Here is a 17,771-nt window from a genome sequence, read left to right as displayed (position 1 = left end):
CAGTTCCAGTAAAGCTGCAACCAAGAATACTTGGAAGTGTTTGTCAATACGTAAGTCAGTGGAGATTTTACAGATCAAACTCTCAAGTGACGCTTTCTTCCCCTTGAAACTAAAACAATTTGGTTGTCTACACGTTGTTAACAATTTTCAAACAATGGGAGATCCAGGACAGAATAATGATAACATTAGGAAAAGATAGATTGCAGCTCATCATGTATAGGAGATGTTAAGTTACAGAAAGGCACAACAAAAAGACTGCTGTGCATCTGAGCTTTCAGCCACAAGGCCTTCTTCTAAAGTAGAAAACACACGGAGATTCACACAAGCATGACTCACACACGACTGTCTTGGACTGTGTATAGCAACTGCACCTGACGGGAAAACAAAACGAGGGTGCTGTGGATGAGAAGGAAACTGGGGCGGGTATGGAGGAGAGAGAGAAAGAGAGACAGAGAGAGGGAGAGAGAGACAGAGAGAGAGAGAGAGAGAGAGAGAGAGAGAAAGCAGGTTAGGGGTAAGGGAAGGCATAGTGCTGCTTTTGGGGCCATGGAGGGGTGTGGTGGGGAAAGGATAGGGCTGAGGGTGCAACCAGGAGGTCAGAGAAGTAGAGAAAGGGAAAAACGAATTGTGGGCAGTGCTGGGCTGAGAGCAGGGAAGTGATAGGTAAGTGAAGGACAGGAACTAGTGAAGAATGAGGCCAGGAGGGTGTTGGGCAGCATGTTCAGCAACTGGGTAGTCCAGCTGTCTCTTGGCCACAGTTTGTCAGTGGCCATTCATGGAGACAGACAGCTTGTTGCCTGTCATGCCCTCATAGAAAGCAGTACAGTGGTTGCAACTTCGTAGCCTGCTTCCACAGGTGGCCCTAACTTTGATGGGATAGGAGATGACTGTGGCTGGACTGTCATAGGTGGTGGTGGGATGGTGTATAGGAGAGATCTTGCATCTAGGTCTATTGCAGGGATATGAGCTATGAGGCAAAGGGTTGGGAGCAGGGCTGGAGTGGGGATTGACAAGGATATTGTGTAGGTTTGGTACATGTTGAAATACCACTGAGGAAGGGGTAGGAAGGATAGTGGGTAGGGTATTCCTCATTTCAGGACATGGCAAGAGGTAGTTGTCACCTGGGCAGAGAATGTGATTCAATTGCTCCAGTCTTGGGTGTTTCTGAGTCATGAGGGGAGTGCTCTTTTGTGGCTAGGCTGTGGGTCTGTGGGAGGTGGTAGGTGACTGGAAAGACGGGGCACAGGAGATCAGTTTCTGTACAAGGTTGGCTGGGTTGAGTAATTTTGATCTGTGAAGGCCTCAGCGAGACCCTTGGTATATTTCGAGAGGAGCTGTTCTTCACTGTAGGTGTGACACCTGCAAATGGCTAGACTATATGAAAGGTAGTTCATGATATGGAATGGGTGGCAGCTGTCAAAGTGGAGGCATTGCTGGTATTTGGTAGGTTTGATGTGGATTTAAGTACTGATGTAGCCATCATTGAGGTGGAGGTCGACATCAAGGAAGATGGCTTGTTGGGTTGGGGACCAGATGAAGTGAATGGGGGAGAAGATGTTGAGGTTCTGGAGAAATGTGCCTTCACAGTCAGTCCAGACCACAAAGGAGTCAATGGTGAATCTGAACCAGGTGAGGGGTTTGGGATTTTGTGGATGGTTAGGAACAGTTCCTCTAGACAGCCCATAAATAGGTTGACATAGAATGGTTCCACGTGGGCGCTCATTGCTGTGCCACAGATCTGTTTGTAGGTGATGCCTTCAAAGGAGAAGTAATTGTATGTGAGGATATATTTGGTGAAGGTGACCAGGGAGGAGATTGTACGTTTGGAGTCAGTCGGGCATTGGGAAAGGCAGTGTTCAATAGCAGCAAGGCCATGGTCATTAGGGATGTGGCATCAGTAGTGACAGGCAGTGCGCCATGTGCTAAAGGAAAAGGAACTGTGGTGAGTCGGTGGAAAAAATAGTTCATGTCTTTTATATAGGAGGATAGGTTAAGGCTAATAGGCTGAAGGCGCACAGATACTATCTCAAGAATATAGATGACCAAGTAATGCCAGATCACAGTAAGCAATGAAGCAAATAGTCACACAAATTACTTGATTATATCTTCAAATCAGAATTGCTAATTAAGCTGCAGGGGCTTCCTCATAGCAGCCTGCTAAGCACCTCTTTAAAATGTCATGCCTTTTCTTTTGAAGTTTTTGAAGATATGTGTAGACACAAACACAAGAACTGCCCCACCCCCACCCCTTACACACACACACACACACACACACACACACACACACACACAGAGAGAGAGAGAGAGAGAGAGAGAGAGAGAGAGAGAGAGAGATTTATATTTGTCCTGTGAGATATATTATTACTTTTAAATATTATTTGCAGGACTACTTAGACAGTTTTGAAAAACTGCTGCATTTGGGTCTCAAAAATCAACAAGAAAGGGAAATCATACATGTTACTCTAGACTGTTGTCTTCAAGAAAAACGATATAACCCGTACTATAGCCATCTGATTCAAAAGTTTTGTGATTTTGATAGAAAATATCAGGTAAGTTCATATAGCTTACAGGTATTAACATTTTAAATATATTTTTAGTTTATTCCCTTGCTATACAAACTTAGTTGGTTTCATTAAAACTAATATAAGTAACAGTTATCAAGACAGATACCAAGGAAATATCCTGACAAAGCTGTGCACGTATATTGGTAGAAAACGGTTGCAACATGATCACAATGTGACAACCACTGTGTGTGTGTGTGTGTGTGTGTGTGTGTGTGTGTGAAAAAAAAAAAAAAAAAAAAAAAAAAAAAAAAAAAAAAAAAACCACACACACACACACACACACACACACACACACACACACACACACATAATGAAGTATCTTATACAGTTTGGCACCAGTCTGAGTGTGTTATTGTGATTTTTAAAAGAATGTTTTGTGACATGTAACAACTAACAGAAGAGTGTATTGGGAAGGACAGGAACAGTATTTGAACAACTTTACTTTCCCCATCTGAGTCCAAATTGCAGTTTACACAAATTATACAGTTACATGTTCCTTGCCAATCATTTAGGCACATGCTTCATTTAAACATTATTTTGAACGGGTAAGTAACTATAATAGCCATTTGTGTAAATATATGTATGCCAAGTTCTTCATACTCACACGTTTCTTCATCTGCACTCTCAGTGCATCATATTTTGTTTTGCTGTGCTTCTTATGGAATTATGAGGTTTCTGTCATCGTCAGACAGTGTCTCCTATGTACAGTAACTTAGTAAGCAAATTGACTAATTAGAGCATCTATGGGTTATATGTAATAATTTCCATGTTTTTTATATTTAAAGATCTAGCATACAAGTCAGTGCTGCATTAATACTAGTACAGCAGCATCACATGTGACAGAATGATTAACATGGCATTATAACATCTTTTATTTCTTTTAAACACAATCACAGTAGCAAAATTTTCATTGTGGCTAGTTTTTACCATCTCTAGGAACTACTTGAAAGAATTTTGAGGACACTTGACACATAGCACTCACCCAAAGTAGAGGAAAGCTGTCTAGCTTAAGCATAAGCTACCCTCTCATCAGCATGCAAAGTGCATTCATTGTTGCCATGATATCCATATGCCATCACAAGCACTTAAGTCAAAGCACTGCTGTCTGGAAACATGTTAACAAAACTTTGTGTTGACAGAGTAGCTGAAAGCAGCTATGCCTTGCCTGAATAGTTGGCTTAAGTAATAATTGTTTAATACTGTCACCTTCAGTTTCCTTTCCTCCCTCTGACGCATGACATAGTCACTCAACAGTGTGCAGGAGGATTGTGCTGCCAACACTGTGCTGCAAGATCGTTGTGAATTTTGCTGTTGTAAAGAATTACATGACTGTATTTATTTATCTATATGTGAATGGATTTCATCATTCAAAACAGTGAAAAATTAACGACTTAAAATTAATTCATGCACAATAGTTGACAATGACTCTTCTTGTAATCTAATTACAATTGTTTTTCTCTTAAATAATTACTATTTCTGTGCATATTATAATACAGGACTTCTTAAATTGAGTAACCTACTTTAATTCAAGTACTCCATTACCATCTAGAAAAACTTTTATTTTGTAAATAATTTTTCAGTTTCACTTTGAAAGAGAAGATAGTCTATCTTTTATATGTTGTTGTAATTTATTATATAATTTTATGGCATTGTGCAATAAACTGCTGAATTTTAACTTTTATTTTTTTCTGTCCAGATGCAAATTATAGACATTTCTAGTGTTCTAACCATATACTAAACAGTTTTAACATAGTAGATTTTTTTCCTTTCTTCTTCTTCATCATCATCATCATCATCATCATCATATGTAACACTAAAAATATACATACAAAGGACAGTTAACATGTCCGACATTTAAAAAGGTCAAATCAGTGAGCCATGCTGCCTCCCTGTGTCATTATATGTATTGCATTTTTTTCCCCAGCTTGAATATAGCTTGAATATTTTTCCTAATTACTCCCCAAAAAATTATCTCTGAAATAAACAGAATGAGAATAGGCAAAATATACTGATCTGATACAGGAAATATTGCATATTGATGTAAGAATTCAGAAGGCACAGGATGCCGTAGAGATTTGCTGTTCCTAACCCCACAGTCAACATGCATTCCAAGAAATTTTGTGCCTTCCACACACTGTATTACTTCATTATTTATTTTCAGGTTGTTATAATCTGGTTTTTTGTCCATGTAGTATTATGCAGTATTAGCATAATTACATTAATGTGAGTATTAGTGTCATGTAAAATAGGTAAAAGCAGTGTAAAAAGTATTCTTTTCTTATTTCACCTACACTCATAAATTTAGAACTAATTTTAGGCACAAGAATTGTACGAATAGAATAACATAAATTTCTTTTCCATTTGTTTCATTGTACCTAGTGTTAAAATCAGTCAGTCCTTTGCGATAAGTATGGATGTTGCTGCAGTTAAACATGGAGTATTTGTGAAAATGGTTGGTTATGCTTTCATTGAGATGACTGCAGTGAGGAAGAGAATGGGATGATCAGCGGGTCTCTTTCACGGAATTGGACAAGTAAGTTATGCCAGAAAGACCAGAAAATTGAGGAACACGAGGTGAAGTTTTGTGCCCTTCAGACAGTTACAAAATGCAAAAGTTGCTGAAGGGCAGAAAAAGAGGAGTGCTGGAAACTCAGTTTTGCTTGCTATCAGAATTAGAGAACAAAGAGCCTTGTACAGGTGTTGAGAAATGTAGGGCGCATCAGAACAATGGTAAGACACTTAGTGATAAGTCAGGTGAAAATCAGAATAGGAAAAGAACAGTTCAGCTGCTAGGTAGCAGCCATGGGAGGGATGCAAGCAGGCAGCTACAGGGAACATTATGTGCAGTGTGCCAGGTCACAGTTTTTTTTTTTTTTTTTTTTTTTTTACCAAGTGCCAGTATTGGCCAGGTAACAAATAATTTAGGACAAATGCACAAAACGGGAGGACAGCGGTTCAATCCCGCGTCCGGTCATCCTGATTTAGGTTTTCTGTGATTTCCCAAAATCGCTCCAGGCAAATGCCGGGATGGTTCCTTTCAAAGGGCACGGCCGACTTCCTTCCCCATCCTTCCCTAATTCGATAACCTCGCTGTCTGGTCCCCTTCCCCAAAACAACCCAGCCCAACCCTACCCCAAATGCACAAAAGTTCTAACAAAGATGATCAGGTGTTAATAGATGGAGGAGTTGGAAACGGCTTGGCTCAAAATGAAAAATATGGTAATAGGGGTGACAAAGTAGGAGCAGCTACTGAGCACACAACTGTGGGTTTTGTGGAGCCCTGACCAGCACTGGTTTTACTCAACTGTAAAGCGAGTAAACATGGACCTGAGGTGACTCCTTCAGAAGGATGCAAAATCTCATATTGGTAGTGTTCCAGTAGTTTGCATGAAAATGGGGATATACTTCACATAGCTTATACTTGAACGGGAGGAGTAAGGATAAGTTAGCAGGTCTATTAGCAGATAACATAAGGGGGCATCAGCACACAAAGGCAAATTCCTGTGGTTATTGGGGTCAGGTGAGGAACCAGCATGTGAAATCAACTTATTTCATCACAATATTTGAGAGGTAAAAAATAAAACACATGAATTGTTAATTTGTTTGCAAGATAGGTGGAAAGAAATTAATGCCATTTGTCTGCCTGAACACCATATGACCCAGGCATAGAAAATCTTATTGTTAGTGGTTTAAGTTAACTGCACACTCATGTGGGTTCAATATAGATAAAGGAAGGGTTGTCACATCCGTAATAAAAGAGATATAAATACAGACATGTGGAAATAAGTAAATTCTATATAAATCAGGATACAGAAGTATGTACTTGTGAGCTACTATTGGAAAACGTAATATTTGTGATTATTATTGGGATAATTGATAAGAAAACTGATGTAAGTGGGCCTTTTAGCCATTTGAAACTTGAAATCGGTCATAAATTTCCCTGCCCAGGTTGCTCAAAATAGTAGGACCCTTATAGATAATGTATTCATTTCAACAAACAGAACTTGAAGAGACACATAACTTATTCAGTGGTACACAGACTCGTGGATCATCGTGATGCACAGTTAATCACATTATATCTCTTAGCTCCATTTACAGTTCCGGAACACTCTAAGTAAACAGTAAGGCTGATTAATGACAAAACTACTGAAGATTTTAAATGAAGCTAAAAAATGTTGACTGGGGTGAAGTTACAATGAGCCTTATTCTATCTCTAAATTCAGCATATTCCTTAATGAGTTTGTATCTATTTTTGAAGGTAGTTTTCCTATAAAGATATTTAAATGTAATAACAGCAAGTCATTAAAGAAACGTTTGATCACTGCAGGTATCTGAATCTCTTCACGATGAAGAAAGGACTTGTTCTGGCTATTTTGTACAATTAATAACTTAGGAATACTTTCTTATCATAAACAGCACCATAAAGTATTAAAAAAGTGGTAAAAAAAGTCCAGGGGTGTGCATATCTTGTCTGAAATTAATAGATTAGATAACTAAATAAAATCAGTATGCGATATTGGGAAAGAAGTTGTAGAAGATGACAGTGTTTATGTTAAAGAGAATGTGAGTGTTGTAAAAGACAGTTCACATGTAGCAGATGTTTTTAATAAATAGTTTTTAAAAATAGTTGAAAAAATTGGTGCAAATATTTCATAAGAGAAAGAAAAAAAAGTACACTGAAGAAACAATACAGAGGACATTTAGTGAATTAAAAATTAATCTCACTTTCATGTCAAAACTTACAGAAGATCACTAAGATTCTAAAAAGTAAAAGTTCATATGGAGTGGATATCATCTTCAACAAGATACTACGCAGTTGTGGCCTTATAATATGTAATGCTCTTAGTCTCTCATGTAACACTTCATTAACTCAAGGTGTTTTCCCAGAGAGATTGAAATATGCCACTGTTAGGCCCCTATACGAAAAGGGTGACTGCACAGACGTCAGTAACTATCATCCAGTGTTGCTCCTTACATCATTTTCTAAGATTTTTAAGAAGGTAATGTACTCCAGTGGTGTCACCCATATGTGTAGTAATGGGATACTTAAACAATCACAATTTGGATTTCAAAAGGCTATACTACTGAATCAGCTATTTATACATTTCCTGAGCACATATAAATCTTTAAATGGCAAAAAAGTCACAAATTGGGATTTCTGTGACTTATCAAAAGCATTGGATTGTGTCGGTCATAATATTCTATTAGAGCAATTAACAATATTAGAGAAGGAAAGTTGCTACTCACCATATAGCGGAGATCCTGAGTCGCAATAGGCACAACAAAAAGATTCACACAATTATAGCTTTCAGCAATAGACACACATACACACACGCACAAACACACTCACGCAAACGCAACTTGCACATACATCTGCAGTCTCAGATAACTGAAACCACACTACGAGCAGCAGCACCACTGCATGATGGGAGTGGCGACTGGGTGGGGGTAAGGGGGAGTGGGGAGGGGGAGGGTTAGTACGGTGGGGGTGGCAGACAGTGAAGTGCTGTAGTTTAGATGGTGGGCAGGAGAGAAAGTGTGTGTGTGTGTGGGGGGGGGGGGGGGGGGGGGTTAGTAGCGGAAAGGAGAGAAATAAAAAGAAATTAAACGACTGGGTGTGGCAGTGAAATGACGGCTCTGTAGTGCTGGAATGGGAACAGGGAAGGGGATGGATGGGTGAGGACAGTGACTAACGAAGATTGAGGCCAGGAGGGTTACAGGAACGTAGGATGTATTGCAGGGAAAGTTCCCACCTGGGAAGTTCACAAAAGCTGGTTTTGGTGGGAAGGATCCATATGGCACAGGCTGTCAGGCTGTGAAGCAGTCATTGAGATGAGAGACGTCATGTTTGGCAGCGTGTTCAGCAACAGGGTGGTCCACTTGTTTTTTGGCCACAGTTTGTCAGTGGCCATTCATGCGGACAGACACCTTGTTGGTTGTCATGCCTATATAGTGGTTGCAGTGTAGTTTGTAAATCACATGACTGGTTTCATGGGTAACTCTGCCTATGATGGGATAGGTGATGTTAGTGACCAGACTGGAGTAGGTGGTGGTAGGAGGATGGATGGGGCATGTTTTGTGGGGTATGGGCCATGAGGTAAGGGATTGGGAGCAGGGGTTGTGTAAGGATGGACGAGTATGTTCTGTAAGTTTGGTGGACAGCGGAATACCACTGTTGGCCGGCTGGGAAGGATAGTTGGCAGGACATTTCTCATTTTAGGGCACAACTAAAGGTAATTGAAACCCTGGTGGAGAATGTAATTCAGATGCTCCAGTCCTGGATGGTACTGAGTTACAAGGGGAATGCTCCTCTGTGGCCGGACTGTGGAACTTTGGGAGGTGGTGAGAGACTGGAAAGATAAGGCAAGGGAGATTTGTTTTTGTACAAGGTTGTGAGGAAAATTACGGTCAGTGAAGGCTTCAATGAGACCCTTGGTATATTTTGAGAGAGACTGCATGTCACTGCAGAAGCGATGACATGCCCCATCCATCCTCCTACCACCACCTACTCCAGTCCGGTCACTAACATCACCTATCCCATCATAGGCAGGGTTACCCATGAAACCAGTCATGTGATTTACAAACTACGCTGCAACCACTATATAGGCATGACAACCAACAAGGTGTCTGTCCGCATGAATGGCCACTGACAAACTGTGGCCAAAAAACAAGGCTGTATGGAAGAGACTTATTGGTATGGAATGGGTGGTAGCTGTTGAAGTGGAGGTATTGCTGGTGGTTAGTAGGTTTGATATGGACGGAGGTACTGATGTAGCCATCTCTGAGGTGGAGGTCAACATCTAGAAAGGTGGCTTGTTGGGTTGTGTAGGACCAGGTGAAGCAAACGGGGGAGAAGTTATTGAGGTTCTGAAGGAATGTGGATAGGGTGTCCTCACCTACAATCCATATAGCAAAGATGTCATCAGTGAATCTGAACCAGGTGAGGGGTTTAGGATTCTGGGTATTTGGGAAGCATTCCTCTAGATGGTTGGCATAGGATGGTGCCATGTGGGTGCCCATCACCGTACCCCGGATTTGTTTATAGGTAATGCCTTCAAAGGAGAAGGATAGGATAGAGTTGGTTAGCGTACAGGAAGGTGGCATCAATAGTGATGAGCAGGGCACCGTGCGGTAAAGTGACAGGAACTGTGGAGAGTCGGTGGAGGAAATGTTTGGTATCTTTTATATAGGAGGATAGGTTCTGGGTAATAGGTTGAAGGTGTTGGTCTACAAGAGCAGAGATTCTCTCACTGGGTGCACAGTAACCAGCCACAATGGGTCGTCCTGGATAGTCGGGTTTATGGACTTCAGGAAGAATGTAGGAGGTGGGAATGCGGGGAGTGGTAGGGGCAAGTAGAGAGATGGACTCTGGGGAGAGGTTCTGGGCACGGCCTAAGGATTTGAGTAGTGACTGGAGATCCTGCTGGATTACTGAAATGGAGTCACTGTGTCAAGTTTTGTAGGTAGAAGTATTTGACAGCTGATGTAGTCCTTCCGCCACGTAATCCTTGCGGTTCAAAACAACAGTGGTGGAGCCTTTGTCTGCAGGTAGGATTGTAAGGTCGGGATCAGTTTTTAGGTGGTGGACTGCAGTTCTTTATGCGGATGTAAGGTTAGTTTGCATGTTGAGTGATTTGGGGAATGATGGTGAGGCAAGTTTCAAGGTTAATAAATTCTGGAAAGTTAACAGGGGGTGGTTTGGTGGCAGTGGGGGTGGATCACAGTTGGAAAGAGGAGTTAACGCAAGGTTCAATATTGGTCATTGGTTGAGTCTGATTGGTTGGGTTGGTGGCGAAAAAGTGTTTCCACTGTAGGGACTGGGAGAAGGAGAAGGAGAGAAGGTCTTTAACAAGTCCTGCATGATTGAATTTGGGAGTGGGGCAAAGGCTTTTGGAAAGGACTGATATTTCTGTGGGACTAAGGCTTCTGGAGGAAAGTTTCATGACTGTGTTGCAGGTCTGTTTAGGTTCTAGGTTCTATGTTGAGGTGGGAGGGAGTTTTGGAGGGTGGGGTAAGTGTAGTAGGTCTGCGAGACAGGGTTTGTCACCTAGGAGGGGACGTGGGGGAGGTTTGGAGGTTGTTGTAGAGGTGGTGGACAGTGGTACTCCTAGGCGGGAATAGGAAGTGAGCAGGATGGAGAGCTTTTTAGGTGGCATTGTGTATGTTGCTCAAGTTCCTGCAGGGCAAGAGTTTCAGTGTGTGTTATGGGTTCCAGGAATTTGGGATTACACAGCAGGAGAATTTTGCGGATGGAGAGAAGGTACTGCAAGGAGGATTGGGCTCGGTTGATATGGTTTTGCAGGACTATGTTGGTGAGGGCTTAGGATTGGCGGAATCTGAACAGGTGAAGGTCATTGTGGAAGGAGGGGTGGCAACCAGAGATGGGTAATTTGATGGTAAGGCCATTAGGGGGTATTTCATGAGCCAAGCAACAGTGCAGGAACAGTATGTGGGAGTGGGATCTGGCTAGGGATAAGGAGACTTTTCTGTATTGACTCAGATGGAAGGAGCAACGATCCAAGGTGGTGCAAAAAAATGTGAAAAATTGCGTAAAAAAGTAGAATTACATGCAAAAAATTATGCAAAATACACCCAAATACATGTGAAAAATCAGTGAAAGGACAAAATGGATGCACAAGGGGAAAAAAACGAGGTGAAATCTGATGAGGACAACGATAGCATCTGCACTGTATGGTCAGTAGCAACTTTCCTTCTCTAATACTGCATTCCATCCTGGATTTTCCATTGTTTTATTAGATAAATTAAGTTTTTATGAAATACGTAGTTCAGCGAATGCCTGGTTTAAGTCTTAATTAAGAAACCAAATGCAGAATGTTACATTAGGCTGATCGAGTAATACAAAGAGCTCGGAAAGAGCAAGCAACTAATGGGTGCTAATAACTGGACAACAGACAAGATGCTGTGTGTGCTTGGTGCATCGTAACCATACGGCAAGGCGTGACTAACCAGCCTAAATCTTGGAGAAATGTGTTTCTGAAAACTCTGTCTATTTGCAAGCCTAATCCTTTCATAGGAAATATAATTTTGAAATATGAGTTTATTGTCATATCTGAGCTAAGCTTACGGGGCCCTGAAATTTTAAAAACACTACATCACATATTTGTTTTAGGTGGAGTAAAGATAATATTAGTGTCTGGGTATCCTCACAGATGGTAAACATGTAGTACGGGTGCTTGACCACTAGACCCACACGTTTGTTTTAATACATTACAAGAGGAGTTTATTATGTTGTAAATTATCGGAAGGTGTGTACTGTCCTGAGAATTAACCATAATTCTAATCGCTGTTTTTTTACACTGTATTGGTACTTACTTCCTGGTTGATTTTGGTACGTTAATGATTTGGTGAACATTTACAGCAGAGGTACTTGTTATTCTGTAGCCTTTTCCACACTGTTGCTCCTTTGAAAGTTGTAAAGTTCTACTTTTAGACATCCTTGATTTTACTATATCGGTTATTCACTATCTTTTAAGTTTAAAAAAATAAAAACTTTAGTTTATAAAAATAGAAGTTATGTAATTTATTATTGTTGTTTATTGATATCTTACCTTTCTCTCATCTACTAAGAATATAAATTATATTTGATGCAGATGATAACTCAGTGTGCAGTGTGGGATAAACTAAAAGAATTAAGCAGACTGTCACAGTTTCAAGTGCCAAACCTAGCACAGCTGCTTATTCATCTCTTCATCAACAAAGGCTTGCCTCTTTCAACCTTGAAGGTATGTCAGAAAAAATGAAAGGGATTGACTTAGCAGTTTATATTTTTGATGTTGTTTGCTGAATTTGTATGAAGAGTATAGTTGACAAAATGATTTTTATTCAGAAAGTGTCCTCAGAATTTGACATCTATAAAGGTTTGATCTACCAAGCAAGTGCTGGAAGTAATGAAGCTTGTACTAAAATTATACGAAGAAACAAGAAACATTAATTGTTCATATACAATCAAGTTCAATATCAGATAACTTAACAAACATTTGCTAAAATGTTATACCAATTTTGTAAATGAAGAACACTGTATTGCGTACATTCTGCAGATTTAAAGTTTTGCTAACTGGTTTTCATTTTCCAACGCCACCATCAGACTAACAGTTAAACTCTGATGATGGCCTTGTAAAGCAAAAACCAGTGAGCAAAATAAATTCTGTACAATATACAAGATTTTGTGTTTTACATTTACAATTATGTTATTCTTCCAAAAAGAAATGGAAAAATCTGTTAACATTATCCCAGTCTGGTCACTCTGGGGAAAGTCTCTCATCATTTTTCTAGATAATCTTAAATTCCAGTGTTATGTATAAACCAAAGGTGTTTTTGACTCCTTCCATGCCTTCATATTGTGTGAGCAAATGTTCTGTATTTAATAATATTGTCCTGGGATAAAAAAAATGAATGCCAAGAAAGATAACATTTTTCAGGCAAAACCTTGCAATCAATGCCTACTGCTTTCTTGGCCATTATAGTTTACTTTTCAACTTCCTCCATTGTTCAGACTTACAATAGTCATCCAATCTCTGATAAGAGAGATTCAAGCTACATGTAATTTGTTCTGAATAAGTTCAGTCTTTACTGTAAGCACAATGCATATTGCATTCACTTAACTCAGAACAAGATACTCCCCTGGCAAATAAACTTTTAAATAACTGTGTGTTTTGAGCTGTCATTGCCAGGAAAGCTAATAGATCCAATAAATGCAATAATGACCTCCTCCATATCTAGTAATTCTCCATCTTTAGTTAATTTTCATATAGTTCTTAATTAACACAAGATTAAGGAAGTTTGAATATGTCAAAACTGCAGTTGCTACAAGAAATTTGACTGGTAAGAAGACAGGATATTTACTGGTAAATAAATACATGTGATTACAAGGATGGAATAAGGCATAAGACAGATCAGGGCACTTTCTGCTGCCTACATTATTGCTCTTTTTGAATTCTCTTGATTTTAACTATGAAATGCTATAAATTTGTTATTAATTTATTGAACTTTTTACCATAAACTGTTTTAGATAATGATACAAAAATCTGATGTCAAACATGATTCATTACTGTAAGTTTCATTTCAGGTAATTAACTTTGGTGAGGTGAATAAGGCAACTGTGCACCTTCTACGTCAGATTCTGTTGGGAATCTTACTCCATGAATCACAGGACAACATGCAGGAAGTATTTTGCCGTGTGTCATTGTCACCAAAGCTCCAAATGTTTCGAGAAAGCATGAGAATTTTTATAAAACATTTTGTGCTGAGAAATTCAATGTCTCTACCAACATCACAGTTAACTCTTTTGAATCAACGAGCTGAAGTAGTTGACAGAATCTTATCTACAAATATGTCAAAAATAAGACCCACTTAATTTTTAGCAACAGATGTACATAGTTTTGATAAATGAATTATTTATAAGCTTTTTGTAATATATTTTCATAAGTGTACATAATAAAGTACAATATTATCAGTGTCTTTCTCAACCTCTGCATTTTACCAATATGTATGTTCATGTAAAAAAAAATGTAAGTAAATATTAGTTGTCCCCTACTTTAGATGCATATGACTCAGAAAATCATTTATCAAACATATTTAATGAAACAAATGTGTCAGTGCGTGTATCATCACGATTTGTGGGATGGAGAACGAAAAGGGACCTCTTATTGGAGAAGTAAAATTTTCACTACAGGCAAAAATGTTTGAGAATGTCTAAAATATCTATTCTCATTTTTGTATATTGCAGTAATTTTAATTCATTCTGTACAGACTCATATCATTCTGTACACACTCGTATTGATTGGAAATTTTTTTAATGCAACAGGACTCAATAACTTCCGAGCTGACAGGCCATAGTCGATGTATAAACTCTCCCCTGATGTTTCGTCTTTGACTGCAGGAGACATCCTCCAAGATAAAGTGGCGAACTGCAAAGTGAACTTGAGGAAGAGCTGATTATGTGGGCAGTACAGAGGACGCCACTGTCCATCATGTGGCGTTGGCTATGGTATTGTCTCTGGTAATGCCAACATTCTCGATTCAATCGTCATGTTTTCGGTGCAACGATGACACCCAAATTTTATCCAGTTTAACATCTTCCTCTTTCCTGATTAAATCTGTGACCATACTAATGAAAAGAAGAAAAACCTTGCCGTTGGGCAGCTGTTGTTTGTCGTTGCTTCTGATTCTCTGTTTAGAGCGAAGAACGATTACCTTCCTGGTAAACATGTTCTGCTATGGCCAATTTATCCATGTGACCCAGGTGGCAATTCCTCTTATGTTCAACAAGACGACTGTTAACACTTCTCTTTGTGGTACTGACAAACCTGCCCACAACTACAAGAAATTTTATGTAATCCCGGTGTAGCCAAAGGATGTCATTCATCTTTTGCTGGCGTTAAATATTCTTTTATTTTCCTGATGGGTCTGAAAACAGTTTCCACCCCATACTTGGTTAACACTTTCCCAATGTGATATGTGACCATACTAATGAACAGAAGAAAAACCTTGCCGTTGGGCAGCTGTTGTTTGTCGTTGCTCCTGATTCTCTGTCTAGAGCGAAGTGCTCTATTTATCTCCTTGCTAGAATAACCTTTCTTCATGAAAGTCGACCACAGATGTTCAGTCTCATCTTTTAAATAAACAGTTTCACAAATTTTGTACCAAGGTTTTTATTACACCTCTTTTTTTCCTAGGGTGATGGTCTGAATCTTTATGCAGGTAACAATTAGTATGTATGGCCTTTCCCGTTGTTTAATCACAGACACATCCAGAAAATTCAGTTGCCCATTACTCTCCTTCATAGTATATTGGATTTTCGGATTAATGTTGTTTAGATGTGTCAGAAAGACATCCAACTCCTCTGCTCCATGTGTCCATATTATGTAAGTGTCATTGACATAGCGATACCATATGGCTGATCTCCTACTGGCAGTCTGCAATACCAATTGCTCAAAAGTCTCCATAAACAAGTTAGCCACTGCAGGACTAAGAGGACTGCCCATAGCCGCTCTGTCCACCTGTTCAAAAGTCATTATTGATTGAAAGCAGGTTGTGGTGAGACAGTGTCGGAATAACGCCACAATATCAAAACTAACGAGGATATCATCTTGGCCCACGCTCATTTCCTCTAACTTGTCAATGAAATGAGTTGAATTTTTAATATGACTGTCAGTCCTACCAACATAAGGTTGCAGCAGTGAGGCAAGGCATCTAGCTAACTCATGGGTGGGACCGCCTACAGGGCTGACAAGTGTCCTCAATACATCGACTACGGCCTATCAGCCCAGAAGTTTTACTTAAAGACAATACAGGCTATGTAACCCTACATTGTATGATCAGGACTCAATAATATCATTAAAAGCAATCAACGTCAGTCTTCTGAAAAAGGGCCTCGTGCCATTATGGGAAAGTAACTTTGGCCCAACAAGAAGCCCTTTTCTAAATCTCACATCTGTTTATGAAATTCTGCACAAAATTAGTATCACCAAAATTTTATAGGTATTTTAAGGAGCTCAAAGTAGCTTTGTGTAAAAGAAGACTGTTTTGTAAATACAATAATGCCAAACAAGACAAGTGGTCCATTTCATATGAGAACTGTAAATGCCTACAGATGTTATCAGTTTGCAGTTGGCGGCCCTAAAATCCTAGCCTTGCAGACATTACTGTAGCAATAAAAACCTGCACCTACAACAGATGTTGATTCCGCTGTTGCTGCTAGAAATGAAAAAGGTGAAGCTGCTGTGAATACATGTAACTGGCTAAATGTCTTGAAGAACAGTATTGGTAACAAAGTACTTAACACAACTAAATATATCCAGCTATGTGCAGTTAGGAGGTTAGATGGAGGGCAGAAGTAGAAAGACTGCCCTACCCTCTCTCCACCTCTTCCCTGCTCACTCCCATAGGCAGGTGTGTGTGTGTGTGTGTGTGTGTGTGTGAGGGGGAGTGGAGGTATTTTTGACATAGGCCTTGTTGGCCAAAAACTCACTTCCTGACAGTCTTTTTGTTGTGCTTATCTGCGACACAGCATCTCTGCTATATGGTAACAACTATCCTTTTCATGATATTCTTACATTCCATCCTGGATATTCCATTATTTACATACATACATACATTATGTACATACATACATTTATATAGTAGTGTGGCCTGTTTTCTTTGGCACCAGCTACCTAAATTCTCCTTCCTGCCTTTACCAGGGCATTTACTGACATCATTACCTGAAAAAGAAACTTGATAACAACTTGTAAACTAAGAAAGTAGTCACTCCATGGCTTACTAACGTATCATTTTTCTTCTAACACGCATATCTTTTTACTTTAAGTACGTGGATGTGTAAATTTATCAACTCCTTTTTAATTCTTAAAACCAATCCTTCTTTCATAAGAGTGCAAATATTCAGAGCATGTCCATCATTTTGATTTACCTTTTACAGTCCTTACATATTCGTACTATGATTACACGTGCGATTAATAAGTGTTGTTGTAGATGGCCACAACCTCAGTATCTTTTGTAATTTATTCAGAGTGACTGTACTGCTACAATTATTCTTTGTTTCATTGTATATAGAATACCCAGGATGGAATGTAACAATATTATGAAAAGGGTAGTTGCTACTTACCATATAGGCTTCAATTGCCAGAGACTGGTCATATGCGTGTGAGTTGCATTTTTGTGTGTGTCTGTCATCTATGTTTGACAAAGGCCTTATTGGTTGAAAGCTTATTTTGTGAGAGTCTTTTTGTTGTGCATATGTGCGACTTAGCATATCCACTATATGGTGAGTAGCAACTATCCTTTTCATAATATTGTTTCATTGTATATAGATACTGTCTTTGTATATAGATATTGTCCTTATAGTATTTTACTGTGTAAATTCGTGTATACTTTAAATAGTAATGTAGTGTATAAGGTTTCTGTAGTTAGTCATTCTTTCTCTCTGTGTGTAAATTTCCCTTTATTTTAAACCCCATTACTGTACTAGTTTTGTTCTTACAGTGTAGACACCTTCATTTTAATAATAATCAACAATTATTAAAATCTCCAGAATGTACCTAATTTGGTGCCTAGATACCAAATTTGCGTTGCATCCAGCATGCAAAGTGGCGTATTGGATTAAACTGTTCCTTTGCAAACATTAAGGTTGCTGACCTATACTTAACTCCTACTACCTATGCCTGCACATCCTCTCCCTCTCGTATTGCT

At 39.3% G+C, this 17,771-nt stretch overlaps 1 protein-coding gene across 2 annotated transcripts in view; it reads left to right on the top strand.

The window, feature by feature from the left end:
• Positions 1–14,050, top strand: part of LOC126162659 (nucleolar MIF4G domain-containing protein 1) — a 121,383-nt gene extending 107,333 nt beyond the window's left edge. For both annotated transcript variants that reach the window (XM_049919299.1, XM_049919300.1), the window contains exons 9-11: positions 2,385–2,549; positions 12,176–12,307; positions 13,651–14,050. In XM_049919299.1, the coding sequence (XP_049775256.1) occupies positions 2,385–2,549; positions 12,176–12,307; positions 13,651–13,938 (585 nt within the window). In that variant the 3' untranslated portion in view covers positions 13,939–14,050. The remainder of the gene's footprint in view (positions 1–2,384; positions 2,550–12,175; positions 12,308–13,650) is intronic.
• The last annotated feature ends 3,721 nt before the right edge of the window (positions 14,051–17,771 follow it).

This window comes from Schistocerca cancellata, chromosome 2 (assembly GCF_023864275.1).
Source record: "Schistocerca cancellata isolate TAMUIC-IGC-003103 chromosome 2, iqSchCanc2.1, whole genome shotgun sequence".
In the NCBI taxonomy this organism is placed as follows: Eukaryota; Metazoa; Arthropoda; class Insecta; order Orthoptera; family Acrididae; genus Schistocerca; species Schistocerca cancellata.
Note: the sequence above shows the minus strand (reverse complement) of the source record. Positions and strands in the feature narration are given on the sequence as shown.